The 19,969-nt window shown below is 43.7% G+C and overlaps 2 protein-coding genes and 1 long non-coding RNA gene across 3 annotated transcripts in view; 1 reads left to right on the forward strand and 2 right to left on the reverse strand.

The window, feature by feature from the left end:
• Nucleotides 1-19,969, reverse strand: part of LOC137532083 (uncharacterized) — a 191,613-nt gene that overhangs the window by 93,674 nt on the left and 77,970 nt on the right. The window lies entirely within an intron of this gene.
• Nucleotides 2,383-5,973, forward strand: LOC137532074 (uncharacterized). Its single transcript, XM_068252206.1, has 3 exons — nt 2,383-2,804; nt 3,330-3,431; nt 5,032-5,973. Exons 1-3 carry the CDS (start codon nt 2,617-2,619, stop codon nt 5,885-5,887), a joined length of 1,146 nt encoding a protein of 381 aa, XP_068108307.1. The 5' UTR covers nt 2,383-2,616; the 3' UTR covers nt 5,888-5,973.
• LOC137532073 (uncharacterized) lies at nt 2,910-6,743 on the reverse strand. The gene is made up of 3 exons (XM_068252205.1): nt 6,229-6,743; nt 4,824-4,986; nt 2,910-4,316 (listed from the first exon to the last, which is right to left on the reverse strand). Exons 1-3 carry the CDS (start codon nt 6,518-6,520, stop codon nt 3,497-3,499), a joined length of 1,275 nt encoding a protein of 424 aa, XP_068108306.1. The 5' UTR covers nt 6,521-6,743; the 3' UTR covers nt 2,910-3,496.

The raw sequence follows: 19,969 nt of genomic DNA on the forward strand, positions 1-19,969 counted from the left end.
GAGTGCGATCACAAGTGCATTCGTGATCAGCATTCGTGAACCAGAGTCAATCACTAATGCCGATTACGACCTCGTGATCGCAAAAAAACAGCTTGTGATCACGAGTTACACGTGATGAGCATCCCTGATAATAACCTTTAAAGAAAAACATTTCTTTGTTACAGCTGATACGAATCCTGCAATACATCTGCAGTGTGTCTACATAGGGTTAGCATCCTGTGTTTACAAATTAGCTGACACAACGGAGATCAAATTACAATTTGTGCTTATTCACAGATGAGGGGGAATTAAGGCTCATACACACATCAGACTATAGTCTTTGGAAAATGAAAGATCACAGACCAATCTTACCACCCTTCATGTAGTATGAGAGCCATACTCAACACAGTCTATTCTATGGAGCTGAACTGCCCATCAGACAGAAGTCTTTGCAAGATGCTGCACTCAAAGATGCTGTACACATGCAACAGATCAGTATCTGCAAAAGATCTGTTCCTGCCAAAAATCCATTCCTGCAAAATGCATTCATAGTCTATGAGATCTGCAGATCATCATACACACTTGGTTTAACTGACATTCATCTGCAGATTAGACAATCATCTGCAGATCTGAACATCCATCCTGGTGGATCTGATCTGCACTGCAGATGAATGTCAGTTAAACAAGGTGTGTATGAGGATCTGCAGATATCATAGACTATGAATGCATTGTGCAGGAACGGATCTTTTGCAGGAACAGATCTTTTGCAGATACTGATCTTTTGAATGTCTACAGCATCTTTGTGTGCAGCATCTTGCAAATATTTCTGTCTGATGGGGAGTTCAGCTCCATAGAATAGACTGTGTAGGTATGGCTTTCATACTACATGGAAGGGGGTAACATTGGTCTGTGATCTTCCATTTTCCAAAGACTATAGTCTGATGTGTGTATGAGCCTTTAGACAGGCTAAACTCTCTAAATACATACAGGGCTTGATTCACAAAGAGGTGCAAACTGTTTAGCACGGGTGTGCTAAACAGTTAGCATGTGAAGTGACGTTCGCAGGCTTTTGCGCACGCAAATTGCCGCGATTCGCGCGATCACGGACTTTTGCGCGTGCAATGTGCCACGCGCAAAAGTCCGCGAACGGCACTTCACGTGCTAACTGTTTACCACACCCGTGCTAAACAGTTTGCACCGCTTTGTGAATCAGGCCCACAGGGTGCATTTCTCTCTGTTTTTCTTCCGTCCTGTGCAAGAGTTCAGGTCCACTTTGAGATGTGAAGCAAAAAAGGCAAAAGAATCCGGGCACCCGCCAGAATCCACCGCGACGGCTAATGTCCCCCTAGGGGAAGAAAACCGCGACCGCATCGGAACGCGACGCAGAGGCTACTGAAAGCCTGACCGCTCAGCCGCCGCAACGCCCCCAAACGCGACGCCGCACAAACGTCCATCTGAACCAGCCCTTAAGGTGTCCTTAAATTGTTGATCATCTTTTAGGCATTTAAAGGGGCCTGAACAGAGGTAAAAAAGAGCAAATCTGGACTTACCTGGGGATTCCTCTTGCCCCCCCCCTCTGCCCCCATAGCCCGCGAGGTCCCCTCCGTGGTCCCACTGGTGGCTCTGGTAGGTGACTCCTGGCCTGCGCAAGCGTGGTACTCGAAAGACTGAACTGCGCATGTGCAGGAACCTTATGGTGACAGGCGCGATGACAAGGGTGCCTAGACAGGCCTCACATGCGCGACTTCAGTCGCAGTCGCCAGGTTTATGGAACCGCCAGCGGGATCATGGAGGGGACCCAGAGGACACTGAGGGACCTCACAGGCTGGAGGATGCTCCCCAGGTAAATACAGATTTGCTGTTTTTTTGACGCTGCTCATGGTCCATTTAAAGCAGGGGTAGGGAATCTATGGCTCAGAAGCCAGATGTGGCTCTTTTGATGGCTGCATCTGGCTCACAGGCATATCAGTAGGGGTTGATTCACTAAGCTACATCGCTCAAGCAGCGCAGCTTAGTGTGGCAGCGCAAGTAACATTTTCCAAGTAGGCAAGCTACTGCTGTAGCACACACTGCTAACTTACTCGCACTACCCCCAAAACAGCTGCTCCAACTGACCCACTCTGGACCCTGTCAGGTCCAGTGACTTTGTAGGACGAGATCCCCACACTTTGATTGGCCCAATAGGCTGTCTGTCACTTGACAGGCAGCCTATTGAGCCAAAGTGCGGAGATCTCGTCCTACAAAGTGAATCTTCCCCCAAGTCAGCTAGCTAATTGTACAAGCTGTTAGGGCTGGTGCACACCAAAAACCGCAAGCAGATCCGCAAAACGCTAGCGTTTTTTGAACCGCTTATTGTCATTTTGATAGCGCGGTTTTGGGGCGTTTTGGGGGCGTTTTGCGTTTTTTGCGTGCGTTTTTGCAAGCGTTTTTGGAAGCGTTTTGCGTTTTTCAGGAAAAGAGGTAGAAAGACCTTAAACAAAGGGTTAAAGTGCGATATATTGATGACACATGTGAAGCACATTGAGCAATTGAAGTAAAAAACCCAATATAAAAAGGGTGGGGTCCTTAACAACATTGTGGGTTAGTTCAGGAGAGGTGACACTGTGGTTTGGAGAGAAGAGTGACTTGTTTTTGAAAATGTTTCCTGATGTGCTGTTATTGCTCTGTGTAGCAGCATATATGAGACGTAGGCCAAGGACAAGGAGATACTGGGTGCATCCCATGCTACAAGAGCGGCGCCGGAAGGGTCAATTTAGGACCCTATATAGAGATTTGAGGCACCATCCAGAAAAGTTTTTTGGCTACACCCGCATGTCTGTGTCCAGGTAAGAATACCTGTCACTTATTTTTATCATGGGGCTAAGTATTTTGGGGAGGAATGAAATTGGAAGCACTTTTTGGCCCTTAGTTAACTGTGTTTGACTGTAAACAGAAAAACAACACAATAATCAATCCGCTGTATACATAAGCTAACCAAATAACTGTGATACTTGATCCTGGTGTGTTATGTATTCAATGCCTAAGGCCTCCATCTAATTTTTCTATAGGAGTAACTACTATATTATATATCCATAGTTTACCCAAAACATTTGGAGTATATTATGACCTTACATACTCCTGGTGCATACTTCATTAAGTATATGGCAACAATCAGCATATGGGACACAGTAATGAAGCAATGTTTGAACAAAATCTTTCGTTTTAATGTTTTGTTCTTCTGTGCAAAGAATATTTTGGACATGTGTTGTCCATACTTTGCTTTCAGCAGCAAAAGTAATATGTCACAAATGAAAAATGTTTCTGCAACAAACAACAGTAGATCTAAAGATAAGCATGCTCTTTTTTCCTAGTTTTGATGGCCTTTTAGCCAAACTGAAGGATGCCCTTCGCCGACAAGACACTAACTTTCGCCTAGCAATCACACCAACTGAGCGACTCCTCATAACATTGAGGTAATGTAAACTAAGATCCAAATCTGAGCATTGAACAATAAAATAAAATGTAAAACTACAAAAAACTAGTCATGTTGTGATAGCAAATCACACATACTACCAGGGCCCTGATTGTAAGCATGTGTACCTGATTCAGCATTTGTATGAGGCTGGCTGTGCGATGTTAAATCAGTGTACACTGTAGAGTCACTGTGCATAGATGATGTTTGAAATCGCATACCTTGATCAGGGCGCTGAGGTGGAGGCATAGAGTAATGAGGCTGTTGCCCATATGGCATGTTATGCATATGCATTGGTGGGTAGTGGGGTGGGTCATAAATGCGTTGCATATGGTAAGAGAGTTGTGGGTGTGCATTATATTGTTGGCTGGAAGCAGGCAGGTGTGGTTGCTGCAAGTAGTTGTGCACATTGTCATCTGCACGGCTCTCAGGTAGTAAGAATCTCCCCAGGGTCTCAGAGATGGCATGTCTGGCTGCCCATTGCTTATCAGGAGGCACTTTTTGTAATAGTGGCACCAAACTTAAAAGATACTGTGTGCATGGCTCTTTAAGTTGTTTCATTTCATCCTCTCGCTTCTCCATATGATCAACAGCCTTTTCTATTGAACTAATCAGCTTCTGGTCGTATTCAGCCCTGCTCATACCTCTTCCTATTCTCCTGCCTTGTGTAGCTACCCTCACACCTCTACTAGACCTGACAGTTGTGCGTGTCCGACTACTCGCTGGGCTGTGTGGTGTGTGATCTGGGGTAGTAGAGTCACTGTCTTCCACTGTAGCAGTGTCAACATCCTGTGTAGTGTCTTCTTCAACTTCCACATCACTGGTGGTGGTAGGTGGCACCTCTACATCGTCCTCCTCAGGATCTGGTGGTAGGCTATCTTCAGTCCTTTGGAAAGGGGAAAGCACAACTTTAGTTCATGGAATAGTGACCATGGATGTCACAGCAAATATATGGGCACAATGCGATGCATCTTTCATTGCAAAACAATAGCAGTAGCCTGTCTATTTTTCCCATTATTTGTGTACATAGCTTTTAGGCACAGCCCCTGAGCAAGCATAGAGCAAAACTGGCCTGAGTAAACTAGCACTGATTTTGGTAGATGTGTGTTACAGATGTGTGATGCAGACACTACTGCAGCCAAACATATAACCAGCACTGTCAGGCAACTGTTATGTTGGGTAACGAACAGTCCACATTCCTGTCATGTAATCATTTTAAACTGGACCTATGCCATCCTTACATTAAGCTACGTCCCCCAATATATTTGGTAGAGTGATGGCAGATTATTCGTTCCACACTACTGAATTGCATTGTGGGCCTACTCCTTCCTTCACTGTTCTATTGGCGAAGTTGACAAACATTGCAATAGGTTAACATTTACGCCATACTTACTCAGCCGGTTCATGATGTTTTCTTAGAAATTCTAATATGCCACAATATTTATATTTTGTTCGCTGCGAACTTCCAGACCCACTTTTGGATTCATGGTATTGCTTTTCAATCTCCTTTTTGTAACTGTCTCTGACCGACTTCCATCTTGTCCGCAGGAGGGCAACTAGGAATAAAAATAAACATACATGTTATTTCTTTTCTTTTGCAGATTTCTGGCAACAGGGCATTCATATGCAGCACTTCACTACCAATTCCTCATGGGAAGAAGTACAATCCGATACTTAGTTTTGGACACCTGCAAATTGATCTGGAAAGTACTTCAACCGGAATTTATGCCAACTCCTGACGTACCTATGTGGGAGGCTAACATGCAGCTTTTTTGGGAGAAACATGATTTCCCTAACTGCCTTGGAGCAGTGGATGGGAAACATGTCAGACTGGTTATGCCTGCATTCACTGGCAGTCTCTATTACAATTATAAAAAATTCTTTTCACTAGTGCTCATGGCTGTTGTGGATCCTAATTTGAAATTTATCTATGTGGATGTTGGGGCTTACGGAAGTTCCCATGATTCCTCAGTCTTCCAGCACAGTCGATTTGGCGTGAAGCTTCGCACAGGCCAGATGACTTTACCACCACCACGCCCCTGGCCTGACACTGTAGAACCACCTTACCCCTGTGTGTTTGTGGCTGATGAGGCCTTTGCACTGTCTGAGCATGTTATGAGACCGTATGCACAGAGAGATATGACTCATAAGAAAGTAGTCTTTAATAACCGCCTGACCAAAGCCAGACAAGTAGTAGAATGTGCATTTGGAATTCTGGCAAACAAATGGCGCATTTATCACACTGCTATAAAAATGCAACCAAAGTATGCTATAATAGTGGTGAAGGCAACATGTATTTTGCATAATTATGTGAGAACACTAGATAGCATGACCATAGAGGAGGAAGAGGGGGATCTTTCAAACAGTGCTCTTGTCACTTTACCACCAGCTACTTTACGTGGTCCCATTTCTGCCATTCACAACAGAGACAAATTAGCTGATTATTTTGTGCCATAACTGTAAGAACTAAAAAACCTGCAGGCTGCTATTTACTTACATGACGAGATCAGTATTATTGTGCAAATAAACATTCTTGAAACCGTGTTGTATGTCTATATCATTCATGACACTCTAAAGTGGCAAATAGCGCCCTAATAATACATGTGAGTACATACACACACATGTACCTGTTGTTTATAAGGAGAGATGGCTATAGAGAGAACAGCTTTGCCAGAGACCTGTGATAATGACATTTCTAATTGTTTAATTACTCATTTAGTGGAGGGGTGATGATATATTGTCTGCAAAGTGCTGCATGAAATCAATAAAATACAACAATTCTGTACACATATACTTACTCTTAGAATCCTTGCCCTTTTGGCTCAAAGTATTCCATTTTTCTCCAAGAAAATCTTTTGCAATGTTGCTCCAGATTTCATGAGCCCTTTGGTGGTCTTTATATCCAGGCAAAGACTTGTCATAAAGTTCTGGGCTGTTTTCAATCTTAATTATCAGGTTTTCTGTGGTAAACCACTTTGCTGCCATCTTCCTCCTGCGCAGTCTAAAATCCCTCATGCAAATCTGCCACACAGGAAGCACACTTTGACCTGGAAGTGCGCATTCTTGAAAAAAACGCATCCGCATCCGCATCAAAATCCGCTTGATCAAGCGGTTTTACAGGCGTTTTGCGTTTTTCCTATACTTAACATTGGAGGCAGAAACGCATCCGAAATCCAAAAAATGCCTCACCCAGGCATTTTTCGTTTCTGCAAAACGCCTGCCGCTCTGGTGTGCACCACCCCATTGAGATACATTGACCAAGCAGATCCGCAGCCGCAAGCGGATCTGAAAACGCCCAAAAAGCCGCTCGGTGTGCACCAGCCCTTAGTCTGTATTTCTCCTGTCTGGCTCTCAAGGAAATTGCTGATGTTGCTGAAACCCAAGTGAAGCTGAAGATGTGTCTGACACTTCCACTGCCCGGCGGATCAACTGTATACACATCACCATGGTAACATGGATGTGAGCCCTACTGTACCAGTTTGAAACATATTGTATGGCTTTCACAGAATTACATTTTAAAATATGTGGCATTTATAGCTCTCAGTTAAAAAGTTTTCTGACCCCTGTTTTACAGGTTAGTTTTTCCTCTGTTATTTCAGATTTATCTCAATGAACAACTGACTTGTGGATTCAGCGACTGTGTCTAATAATACAAACGTCACATGTGTGAAGGGCGACAGTAATTGCGTCGCTGCACGAGAAAAATATATTTTGTACTCTTTTGCTTCCTTGGGAGACCGGCCTGCTGTTTAAACAGAATTGTTTTGTGCGCGTTCAGCCGCCTGTTTGTATTATGTCAATCTCCTGCACTGTTCAGGGACAAAGTGACAGTTTACATACCGCCTGGGGGCCCGCAAAGTGACATCGCCCTCCGCCACACGGCAACAGCTGTCTGCGGGAGTTTTCACAGCCCTTCACCCGCCCCACAAGCCAAGAAAACATCACTTATAGGGAGAATTATGAAACAGGTTCAAAGAGGACCTGTCGTGAAAATAATACAGTGAATAAAATGGCTTTATTTTCTACAATACAGCTTTCATTTAGCAGTTATTTTGTCAGTGTTTGCCCATTGTAAAATCTTTCCTCACCCTGATATATATTCTGAAATGTATCACATGTGGCGACATCTGTAGTCCTGTCAGGTGCAGCACTGCGGAATGTTCCATTACTGAGAGTTTCGAAGCCTGTAGGAAATTTTCCTAGTCTCCCAGGAGGCTCCGGGAGGAGAATTCTGCATAGCTAAACGGCCTAGGCTAAACATCGCTGGGAGGGAGGGGCTACACACAGCAATACAGGTGGTCCGCTACTTATAAACAGGGACATTGTAAGTTGAATTTGTTCGTAAATCCTGTATAGTGAAACGTGGATATTTTTTATCTGACAAATCTGGATTTGGACTGAGGGCCATTTCCACTTGTGCGGCGGGATTTCGACGGGAAAATCGCGGCGATTCCGCATGCGGTTGCGGTTTTGTTGCAGTTTCTATGCGGATTTTTACGTGGAATCACTCACGGTTTGCGCAACGCGATTTTAACCATGTCAATGCCGGCATGCATTGACATGGGTTTTTAAACGAAAACGCACGCGGAAACGCCGGGAAAACCGTAAGACTAAACCGCTTGCGGCTTTCCTATTTAGTTAGATTACTGACGAATCGCATGCGGTTGTGCGGCGTGCAAATTCTGATGGGTCTGCGGTGCAGATTTTTTTCTGCATGACAAACCGCACAGAATCACGCAGAAGTGGAAACAGGCCCATCCACTTCTATTGCTTGTGCGAATCTGCATTCATAAAACGCATGCAGATTCGCTGTAGTGGAAACGGGTCCTTATAGTATAAACTATGTTGGTTGGTTGTTTTCAATGTGCTTTTTAAGTGTTTTAACCACTTAATGCAAACTGGACATATATATATTTGTCCAGTGTAGTTGTGGAGAGTGTACCCCCAGTTTGTTACTAAATGAGTCACATGTAGTATCATTTTAACTGTGACAAGTTGTAGAATATATTTTGGTGTGTTTAAAAGCTTGGACCCACGTCACATAAAAAATAGGTAGGGACAAACTCAATCCAACATAAAAAGTCATTTTCAAAATTATCATCAAACGTGTGAAAGTTTTAGCAAAACTACAAGAGACATATGTGGTAACATTTTAACCCTGATAAGTAGTAGAATACAGTTTAGAGAGTTTTAGGGTTATGCCCAGGTCTTGTGTATTCTTTTTAGTCACAAGCAATTACATTTTCGCATATTCTGTACATAATAAAAGAGTTGTAAAATGATAACAAAGTGACAGAATATAAAATACATATATTGTTATCTTAGAAACTTGGCTTTTTAAATATGTATGCCATTAGGGTATATTGCTATCATTTTTGAAAATAAGGTCTTGTAATCATCGATAGTGTACAATGAGAAAACAAAGAAAAAAAAATAGAAAAAAGACACCTTTATTTCCAAATACAATATTGTCACCATGCATTGTACTAGGAACATATTCTAAACACTGTAATACCCAGGATGGATAAGCAAATAAAATGTGCGGGTTTAACTTAACCACTTGAAGACCATAGTGATTAACCCCCCTAAAGACCAGGCCTTTTATTATGAAAATGGCCATTGCAGATTTAAGGCCAAGCTGCAGGGCCACACAACACAGCACACAAGTGATCCCCCCCCCCCCTTTTCCCCCCACCAACAGAGCTCTATGTTGGTGAGATCTGATCACCCCTAAGGTTTGTTTGTTTTTTTATAAACAAGCATTTTCTGTGTCATTTTTTATTAAAAAAAAAAATTATATGCACATTACCCTCCCCCCGTCTGCCTTTCACAGCGGATTGCTTCTGAGTCCCCCAGGGGGACAGCCGTGTCACGTGTGGTCCTGGGGCTGCCGCTGCGACCACGCCCATTGGCTTGGGGCGGTCGTTAAGTAGTTAAGGTAGCCATACACTTATAGATTGGCAGCAGATTAGACCATCAGATAGATTTCTGTCAGATGCCTGTTAAGTCGAATCTGACAGGAATCTATCTGATGTGCGCCACACACTAGGAACAGATTTCTAATAGATTTCAGAATTAAACCTATTGGAAATCAATTTAAATGCATAATTGGACCATTAGACCCAATGCAACTCTATGGCCCATCGATATGCTGCCAGCAGCATATTGATCTAGATTTTCCATCCTGTCAGATAGATCAAATCGATCAAAATCGGTTACAAATCAATCGGCTGATTCGATAAAATTGCTAATCAATCGATTCGATAAAATCGATCGATCGATGGCTGAAATCGACCAGTAAAGCTATAATGGATGTAAAAGGTGAAATTGTGTTTTTTTCAATTTTTCCTAATTTTCCTAAAATGCATAGAAAATAATGTAATTACTAAACAAAATTATCACACACTAAAAGCCTAATTTGTCCTGAAAAAAAAAACAATATATAGATTATTTCAGTGTGCTAAGTAGTGATGAAGTTATTGGCGAATGAATGGGAGCAGCACTGATATGTGAAAACTGCTCTCGTCCTGAAGTGGGTAATATAAGAAGCTCGATAAGCGGATTGAAATACCGGTACCTACCACCACGACAGTCAAAGCAAGAAATGCCACGCCCCACCGTTCTGTGTGGCACTGAGAAAAGCCTGCTGATTCTGCTACAACAGGGTAAATAAAATACAGAGAAAAGGTACAACAGAGGGATTTAATAGGTTTTTGTTTTGTTTTAATCTCTGCAATTTCCTGCTTGTGGGTTTGAGGTGCATTATGGGATGGGAATGTTTAGCTTCTGACATGTTTGGTGTGTTTGCACACAACGCTTGCAGATTATATAGACTTTTACTGGAAGGTTTATGATAGGTTATCAGTACAGGAGCCGAGCTTACAGCTACCGGAATGACGAGCTGTAACTGGGAGCGCCATGTGGGACAAAACACAATAAAAGCTACCAATAATCAGAAACGAGCGATGCCAACATGAGGTGAGGACACACCACACCACCCTCCATGTACTTGTGTGGAATACCTCGCTTCCTCTACTAGATCAACTACTGAATTCTGAAAAAATCGGTTCTGTCTGCATATCTCCAATCAGGGCTGATTCTAGACTTTCTTCCACCTGAACCAGTGCATTGTGAAGCTGAACCCTTTCCCCCCCCCTGCCCCTCCAACCTCCCCCCCACACACACACACACACACACACACACACACACACCGCCACCAGCGCTACATCACTCACCCGCTCTCAGCAGGTTAGCGATGGGATCACCAGCCACACGGGAGTCCTACTTCCTCTCTGACTACAGTGGCGCCTCATGTGACCCGACAGCACGTAACAAGTCACATGAGGCAACGCTGTAGCCATGGATACAGGATGCTGGGGGATGGAGATCCCATCGCTGGAACTCTGAGAGCAAGTCACATGAGGCAACGCTGTAGCCATGGATACAGGATGCTGGGGGATGGAGATCCCATCGCTGGAACTCTGAGAGCAGGTGAGTGAGGTGGAGCTGCTCATCTAGGGAGGAGAAGGCGGGGAGTGCTGGGAGGAGGACATTTGGGGTGGTGATTCGTCTTTTGCCGCCCTCTACTTTTGCTGCCCTGAAGCACATGATTCCCGTTGCCTCATGGAAGAACCACCACTGTCTCCAATCACACCACACAACCACAGCAATATTTGTATGGTGGTTTTCTGCCATGGGACTCTAAGCACATGTCGTGTCTCAGGCTGGTCATTAGTGACGGACGGATTATGATCCAGAGGAAAAGCTATACTGATCATTTGAAGCTGGGAGGTGTGGTGCAGTTGCAGAAAATCCTTCAGGTATCCAGGAGTGAAATTCTGAAGGAAAGTGAAGGTTAGTAGTCCAATATTGAAGAGGATTCTCTATTCTATGGATAACCAGTGTAATGAGCCAACAATTAATGTGAGTGGCAATAACAGGGTTGGTTTGCTAACATCCTTACGGTGTCCTTCTGTAACAACTGTAGGCCTTGGTGCACAATGTAGAAGTGTACAGTGTACAGGCCTTGGTGCACAATGTAGAAGACAATGTACAGTAAGTCAAAGTGAGTATTGTATGGTAATTAACAAAACATACAGCATTTCAGAAGACACAATAGGGAGAAAGCTGTGCCCTTGCAAACTTACAATCTAAAGGATTAAGGACAGTGGCGTAGATGTAGGGGATACAAAGGTTGCGACCGCACCAGGGCCCCTGGACCATAGGAGCCTTCCTTCATCCATCTTATTAGCTTTTCATTGGTACTATGCTGGTAATGAACAACTTTATTTGTGCATTGCATAGTGGTAATCCTGTTTCCTTACTCTGATTACACTTCTGTGGCACTGGGGATCCAAGCTCCTTAGATCGGGGGAAATACAGAATATTTACATCAAGAAGTTGCTGTGTCTGTGTGCTTTATCCAGACAGGAACACAGAGGCTGAAAGTTAAATCTACTAGTTCAGAGTGTATGCTAGTTTGAAAAAGGGTGCGCTTGAAGGTTAAGAGGTTTGGAGAGTGACAGATGTGTTTTGGAAGTGAATTCCAGAGGAGGGGAGAAGCTCGTGAGAAGTCCTGTATACGTCACGTCACTGGGAGGAGGCGATTCTAGAGGAGGACAGCAGAAGATCATGCGTAGAACTGAGGTTGCGGTTGGGATGGTATTTCAGCAATGATAACATGGTCATCTGTGCAATAAGCCTGCTTCTTTGAAAAGTTGTTTGCTCCCTTGAGAAATGTGTACTTTAGCATCCAGCCAACTAATCTAAGCTCTTCAAACTTTTTTTTTTAAGAGAGTTGAGTTTTCCAGTAACTAATAACTAGGATTGTGTTTTACCAACAGTCAGAGGGCTTGAGTCACAAAAGGGTGCGAAGTGTTATCACACCTGTGAAAAGCCCCTTAGCACGCCTAAAGAGACTTTGTGTGCGCTAATAAAGTTTAACGCTGCGTGGTGCGCGTGAAAGGTTGCACCGGGTGCCCCTAGTGCGACGTTTCGGGTGCACCCGGTGCAACGTTTTAGGGGCACCTGGTGCGACGTAATAGTCGCACCTAGTGCAACATTTCACGCGCACCGTGCAGCGCTAAACTTTGCGCGCGATCAGTAAAAGCTTTGGGCGTGCTAACTAAATTGGCACCCTTTTGTAAATCGAGCCAAGAATTTTTTCATGATGTACATGCAGTGAATAGAGAGTTCCTATTGAGGTGGATCAAACGGTTACCGCTTCTTAAATAGATCCCTGTGAGTAGCTTCAATAACTTTGTCACAACAACAACAAATGACATTTGTAAAGCGCTTTTCTCCCATGGCACTCGAAGCGCATTAGCATGGCTCTGACCAGTAATTGGTTGATTGGTAAATTTTGGTACAGAGGAAGCATTCCATTAGTCCTCAAATGCCAAGCTAAACAGGTGGCTTTTCAGTCTGGATTTGAATCACTCCAGGGATGGGGCTGTCTTTACTGGGTGTGGTAGGGAATTCCAAAGGGTAGGGGCAGCATGACAGAAAGCTCTGGCTCCAAAGGTTTTATGGTGCACTCTGGGAGTAACCAAGTTTATGTATCCTGCTGATCTGAGGTTATGAGAGGTGTGGTGCAGTTTCAGCAAGTCCTTTATGTATCTAGGGCCCAAATTGTGTAGGGATTTGAACAGTCCAATCTTGAAGAGTAGCCAGTGCAGTGAGCGAAGGATCGGTGTAATGTGACAATGGCGAGGCTGGTTTGTTAGCAATCTGGCAGCAGCAGCATTCTGTAGTAATTGCAGGCGGAGCAGGTCCTTGTTTGGGAGGCCTGTATAAAGGGCATTGCAGTAGTCCAGCTGTGATGTGAGGAAGGCATGAACTAGGGTTGGATGATCCTCTGGGGGAATGAGGTGCTTAATTTTTGCAATTGTTCCTGAGATGAAAGTAGGAAGATTTGACTGCAGACGAGATTTAGTTTCTGTAGCTCAATTCACCATTGATTTGCACACCAAGGCTGTGCACCAGGTCGGATCTGTTTATGTCACATGTCCCCATTTCCATGTGACTCTTCCTGTTGGTGACACGGGAAGCCTAAGACACGTTGTTCTGTAGAACGCAGGAAATCTCATTACGGCCGCCGCGATTTCATTACAACTTTACGAGCGACTAATAAAGGAGGCAGCCGCTGAATGCAGGGCCAGGCCTGGGCCACAGACTGAGGACAACTGCAGATCAATATTGACACAGATTAGCTGCTGTTGTTTTGGAGAAGGGGGAGGGTCATCGTATTGGTCTCGGTGAGAAACCCCGGCACGGATGTTTACCTATTTGTCCCTGACGCTGATTTCCAGATGACATCTTAATTAAAATACCAGGGAACAGACAAGAGGGCCTGTCCACACAGGCGGATTCTGCCGGATTCTGCTGGATTGTTAGTCTGTAAATTTTTTTACTAGGATTACGCATTTTGTCTTCACAGTAAGACTACACACAAAGGCTGTATTGCCTTTTTTTTTAAGACTTCAAAGTGGACCTGAACTCTCCTCTCTTTTCTAAAAGATAAGCAACAGCATAATAACCTTTAAAGAAAAACATTTCTTTGTTACAGCTGATACAAATCCTGCACTACATCTGCAATGTATGTACTTCCTGTTTTAATGGAAGCAGACATATTGTTAACATCCTGTGCTTTCAAATTAGCTTATATGCCATGGCAGTCAGCTGGCACAACTGAGAGATCGAATTACACTGGTGATTAGTCACAGATGAGGGAGAATAAGACAGGCTAAAACTCTCAAAATACACACGGGGTGCATGTCTCTATATTTTCCTTCTGTCCTGTCCAGATCCACTTTAAAGGATACCCGAAGTGACATGTGACATGATGAGATAGACATGGGTATGTACAGTGCCTAGCACACAAATAACTATGCTGTGTTCCTTTTTTTCTTTCTCTGCCTGAAAGAGTTAAATGTCAGGTATTTAAATGACTGACTCAGTCCTGACTCAGACAGGAAGTGACTACAGTGTGACCCTCACTGATAAGAAATTCCCCTTTTTTACCTCTTTCCCGCTCTCAGAAGCCATTTTCTGCTAGAAAAGTGTTTTATAGTTGGAATTTCTTATCAGTGAGGGTCACACTGTAGTCACTTCCTGTCTTAGTCAGGACTGAGTCAGCCACTTACATACCTGATATTTAACTCTTTCAGGCAGAGAAAGAAAAAAAGGAACACAGCCTAGATATTTGTGTGCTAGGCACTGTACATACCCATGTCTATCTCATCATGTCACATGTCAGTTCGGGTATCCTTTAAAGGAGTCATCAGGGGATATGAGGAAAATAAGTGCTACTTACCCGGGGCTTCGTCCAGCCCCAAGCTCCCAGGATGTCCCTCGCTGCAGCTCCGCGGTGAGCCGTTCACCTGTGAAGTTCCCGGTCTCTGGTGATGACGTCACGTGGTTCGGAGTGTACTGCGCAGACGCAGTAGTTCTGTGCCTGCGCAGTCCGCTCTGGTCCACGTGGCGGTGATTGACAGCGCCACGCTTAGTAGTGGATTAGTAGTAATTAAGCTATTGGCAAATGAAAGGGATGAGCACTAAAAGGTGAAAATCGCTCTTGTATGTTACGGGAAAAATGCCTTTGGGGTGAAGTGGTTAAAGTGAGTCTTCAGTAAAAAAAATTTAAGTTACCTTACATACTCTCCTATAAGCCTAATTTTTCAGCACAAAAAAATGTGCTGAGGAAGTTACCCCCTCGGCTTATATGCGAGTCAGTGGAGCAGAACGGATGGTGGAGCAGGTATTGTTACTGGCAGAGGAGCGCCTTGCACTAGTGATCGTGTTCTTGCCAGCTGGCTCCCTGCTCTGTACCGGTATCTGTGCCCTCCATCCCCTTCAACATGGTGTGCAGAGTGTGCTGCTCAAGACTACCCAAGTCCCCTGGCTTGTGAAGCGGAGTGTACAAGGAAAATTTCAGTGATACAATGATCTGGGATTCTTTCTGTGTGGCAATCGCTGCGTCTCATATTTATGATGTCATCTAGTGGTGTCTTGAGACATAGCTGTATCATCCTTGGGGCACATCTGGCTATGGGGAGGGGGCTGACTTGTACTGGGGGCAATCTGGCTACTGTGGAGGTGGCTATACTGGGGAGAGGGCTTAAACACGAGTCAATCACTTTTTCCTGGTTTCTGAGGGAAAAGTGGGTACCTCAGCTTATATACGGGTCGGCTTATATGCAAGTATATACGGTACTTACCTTAGAAGAGAGGGAAGCCTCTGGATAGTCCTTAGGGTTCCCCATCATCATCGACCCCACCGATTCAGTGCTGGGACCCCCTAGCAAATCTAACAAGAGCTAGTCGGATTTGCTCTCATGGCTCTGCTCCCCTCTGTGTATGGGAGCGGCTGCATGAGTTCTGTCTGTGCCTGTTTCTGTGTTACTTTATGGAATGAACAAGAACCAGTATTGGTGAAGTTTCAAACCACACATCAATTGCATGTACAGCAGCGTACATGGAGATCGCCTGGTGCCGGATACATGTTCTTGCCGGCTGCTTAACCACTTCACATCCAGACCTTGCTTCCCACTTATGGACCAGAGCAATTCTGACATTTTAGCTATATCCCTATTAAATCAGCAATAACTTTATCCCTACTTATGATACCTAAATGAAATATATATCATTTTTTTCAAGACTAACTAGGCTTTCATTGTATGGCATTTCTTTCCTCGAACAATTTTGTTTTCTATGCATTTTAATAGGAATAAAAGAGGAAAAAAAATAGAAAAAACATTTCTCAGTATTGTCAATTCCGGGTTAAAAATAAAAAGCGCTACTATAGATGAAAACCACAAATTTTGTTTGGCTATTTCTATTGTTTATTACAAAACTTAAATTATCTTCCTGTCACAATTTATGGTGAAGATATTTTACTCTGAAATAATGCTACAGTGTATATTTTTCACTATGAACCGAGAAAAATAAAAGTATTTTTTAATGGTAAAAATCAATCTTATTGACTCAGGGAACATATATCCCCATTCACCAATTAGTGCTGCATCAGATAGTGCCGGAGGTGTGCACAGGAACAAGCCCAATCCTGCACAGCTGTGCATCAGCTACAAGACTTATATCTACGTCATTGTGGCTTAGATGAAGGCATAGTGGACGTAGATATATTGTAGTGGTGGAAAAAGTCAACCTGCAATGGCACAAACCTCCCCCCTGAAATACTTACCGAGACTCCAGCGATGTCTGGCAGTCTTCCTCTATCTCCCTACGGCAGAGCCGGGACAAGGTCCTCAAGCACCCAAGGCTGAGACACCAAAGTGCGCCCCTCCATCCCTCACAACCCAGCTGTCGCACATTGATTGCTATTAGACTGAGGTGCCCCTGGGCCCCCAACACCGTACTTGCTAGTTATCTGGCTTGCAGTCACTCCCTTGCATCCCCTTTTCTTATTTCTCTCTGCTTCAAACACAATAGGGAATGATAGCTGAGTGAGTTGTGCGCCCCCCTCCTACACTGCGCCCTGAGGCTGGAGCCTCTCTCGCCTCTGCCTCGGCCCAGCCCTGCCCCACGGGTTTGGAGAGTCCTTCTGGCTATCCCAGTGCACGGAAGCCGGAGTGTCAGCTGACCCGCATTGAGTCATGTGACACTCCGGCTTCCATACACAGATGCCGGAAGTTGCTAGGAGCCCGCGGGGAGATAGAGGGAGACTGCCAGACATCGCTGAAGCCTCGGTAAGTATTTCTAAGCCTGCCAGCCCCCCCAGAGAGCCCCCCAAAAGAGGTCCCTGTTATCCCTCAGGCATGCTGGTTAATTGAGACTTCCGGTTTCCTGAATTCTGAATAACGGGGACTTTGCTGTATTTGTGTTGCTGGATGTCCTGATTGTACAGAGTTTTGATCTCGTGTATCTGCGCTCCCCACTATTTGTTTTGTACTATGTACAGCGCTACGGAAGATGTTGGCACCATATAAAAAAAATTATAATAATAACAGAGGAAACGCTGTGAAAGGAACAGACACGATGGAAAGCAAGGGGAGACCGATGTGTCCAGGAAAGCAACAGCAACTCAGCAAAAACCGATGTAATTTTGGCTCCCTCTGGTGGTGATCTCTGGCAGAGAATCTTTTTATTTATGAGAAAACTTTACCACCTGGAACACACCTATTATTATTATTATTGATTTGTAAAGCACCAACATGTTCTGTGACGCTGTACCAAGTAGGAAACAAACATGGGGTACATAATACAGACAATGGTATACACCAATATATAAAATACAGAATCAATACAAAATACAGAATTGGTAATTACAGTGACAAGAGTAATCTGTGCATGCAGATCCTTATCAAGGTAAAACAAGACATAAAGATCGCTTGTAGGGAAATACTGAGGTCTGCACAGATTGGATTTAAAGAGACACTGAAGCGAAAAAAAAAATATGATATAATGAATTGGTTGTGTACTATGAATAATTACTAGAAGATTAGCAGCAAAGAAAATATTCTCATATTTTAATTTTCAGGTATATGGTGTTTTTTCTAACATTGCATCATTCTATAATATGTGCAGATTACACAACACTCAGCATTCAAAATGATTCTTTCAGAGCAGTCTGTGAACTAATGACCTCTCCTCTGGCAGAGGAAAAGTAAATAGTCCAGGAACAGTTGAGATAATAAAAGTCAGATAACAGCCCTCTCCACGACTAACTTAGTCGGAGAGCTTAATGGCTTTTTTGCATAGAGATAACAACTGGAGTTTCTTAACTCTTCCTGTACTGGAAACAATTAGACTGATGTATCTGATCTTAATGTTTTATTTCTTAGCTGTACTACACAAACAAATCATAATATCATCATTTTTTTCTGCTTCAGTGTCTCTTTAAAGGTGAATAAACGTGTTTATTTACAGAAGTGCAAATACACATACAAACAATATGCATGCAATCATACAATATGACCACAGTGCCCAAATATCACCCTGACTAACTAACTAATATATACAATGAATATGCAAAGACACGGGTCACGCAATATATACACAATAGCAACACACAGCCCGGATCACACAACATACACAATAATACAATATATACAGACACGTCTCAGCAGAATCAGCACTCAGGAGAATAGTCCTACAAGCCAGGATCAATTATCAGAATATCAGAAGTATACAGACCGTGGACAAGAGAGTAGTCAGACAGGGCAAGAGGTCAATACCGGGAGATCAAATCAAACACAGGAGGCGAGGAGCTAGGAGCAAAGACGGGTGACCAGAGCATAAGGCCTACAGCCCAAAATAATCTAGCAATGTTCTTCTGCTAGAGGCAGCCTTAAAGATAATCTGTACTCTAAAATTCTTACAATAAAAAGCATACCATTCTATTCATTATGTTCTCCTGGGCCCCTCTGTGCTGTTTCTGCAATGCCCTGCTGCAATCCTCGCTTGTAATTGCCAGTTTTATGCAGTGTTTACAAACAAAAAACATGGCTTCTAACCACTCTGAGAACAGCTTACTGTGTGACTCATGCAGAGCTTGGAGAGGGTGTGTAAAGCTTCAGCCCGACAGAGGAAAGAAGATGGGATTTATTACAGAGACAGGCAACTAGAAAATTCTGCAGTAAGACAGACCACATTAGAACAGGCATAGGAATTTATAGGATAGAAGAAATAAGGCTCAAAATTTTGTTACAGAGTCTCTTTAAATACTGCACAATTATCAGGTGACTGTTCACAGAATTCCAGAGATGAGGTGAGACCTCTGCTGGTGGACAGCGGAAGTTCATGTAAAGTCCATAGTGTGACACCAGCAGGAATTCAAACAGCAAGCAGCATGACAGTAACGTGATGAGCAAAATGTATAACAAATTCAAAGCACACAAGGGTGAGAGAGCCCTGACCCTGGGTGCTTACAATCTAAAGGAATGGGGGAGGGGGGGGGTAGTATACAATAATCATACCAAGAGGCAGTGTGTTTTTAGGATATCTAGTAGGAGGTGCAATTTGGCCATATGTCAAAGGGGAATGGCCTAAGGTAGAGCGTATCCGTTTTGATCACAGAACAATTTTACCATTTCCATGTAGCCAACATATTTTTAATACTATGAACATATTGTGCAGGTAAGCCCTCATACTATATCCTCTTCCCCACCACAGGTTATTTTCCCTTAAAGTGAACCTCCGGACTAAAAATCGACTCAGCAGCTCTGAAAAGGCTTTGTGTTTCTTTAACAGTTTCACAGCATCAGAACTTTGTTTCTCTTATACAAACCTCATTTTTAGCTGCACAGAAGAAAACTGCCCGGGCATTTTTCCCCTGATGCTGTGCAAAGCATGATGGGGTTTCTGATGTTGTTGTTCTCGTTCTGCTGTTTTGGTGCAATTTTTTTTTTTACATTTTGAATTTGACATTTGAAGCCTAGCGTGTGCAGCTGGGAGGGGTGATCAGGACACAGGATAGTTGGAACTGTGTCTCCTGCTCCTTGTCACCTCCTTTCAACCAAAAAGATGGCTGCCCCCATGACAAAGATGGCTGCCCCCATGACAAAGATGGCTGCCCACATG

This window comes from Hyperolius riggenbachi, chromosome 9, assembly GCF_040937935.1.
Source record: "Hyperolius riggenbachi isolate aHypRig1 chromosome 9, aHypRig1.pri, whole genome shotgun sequence".
NCBI lineage: Eukaryota > Metazoa > Chordata > Amphibia > Anura > Hyperoliidae > Hyperolius > Hyperolius riggenbachi.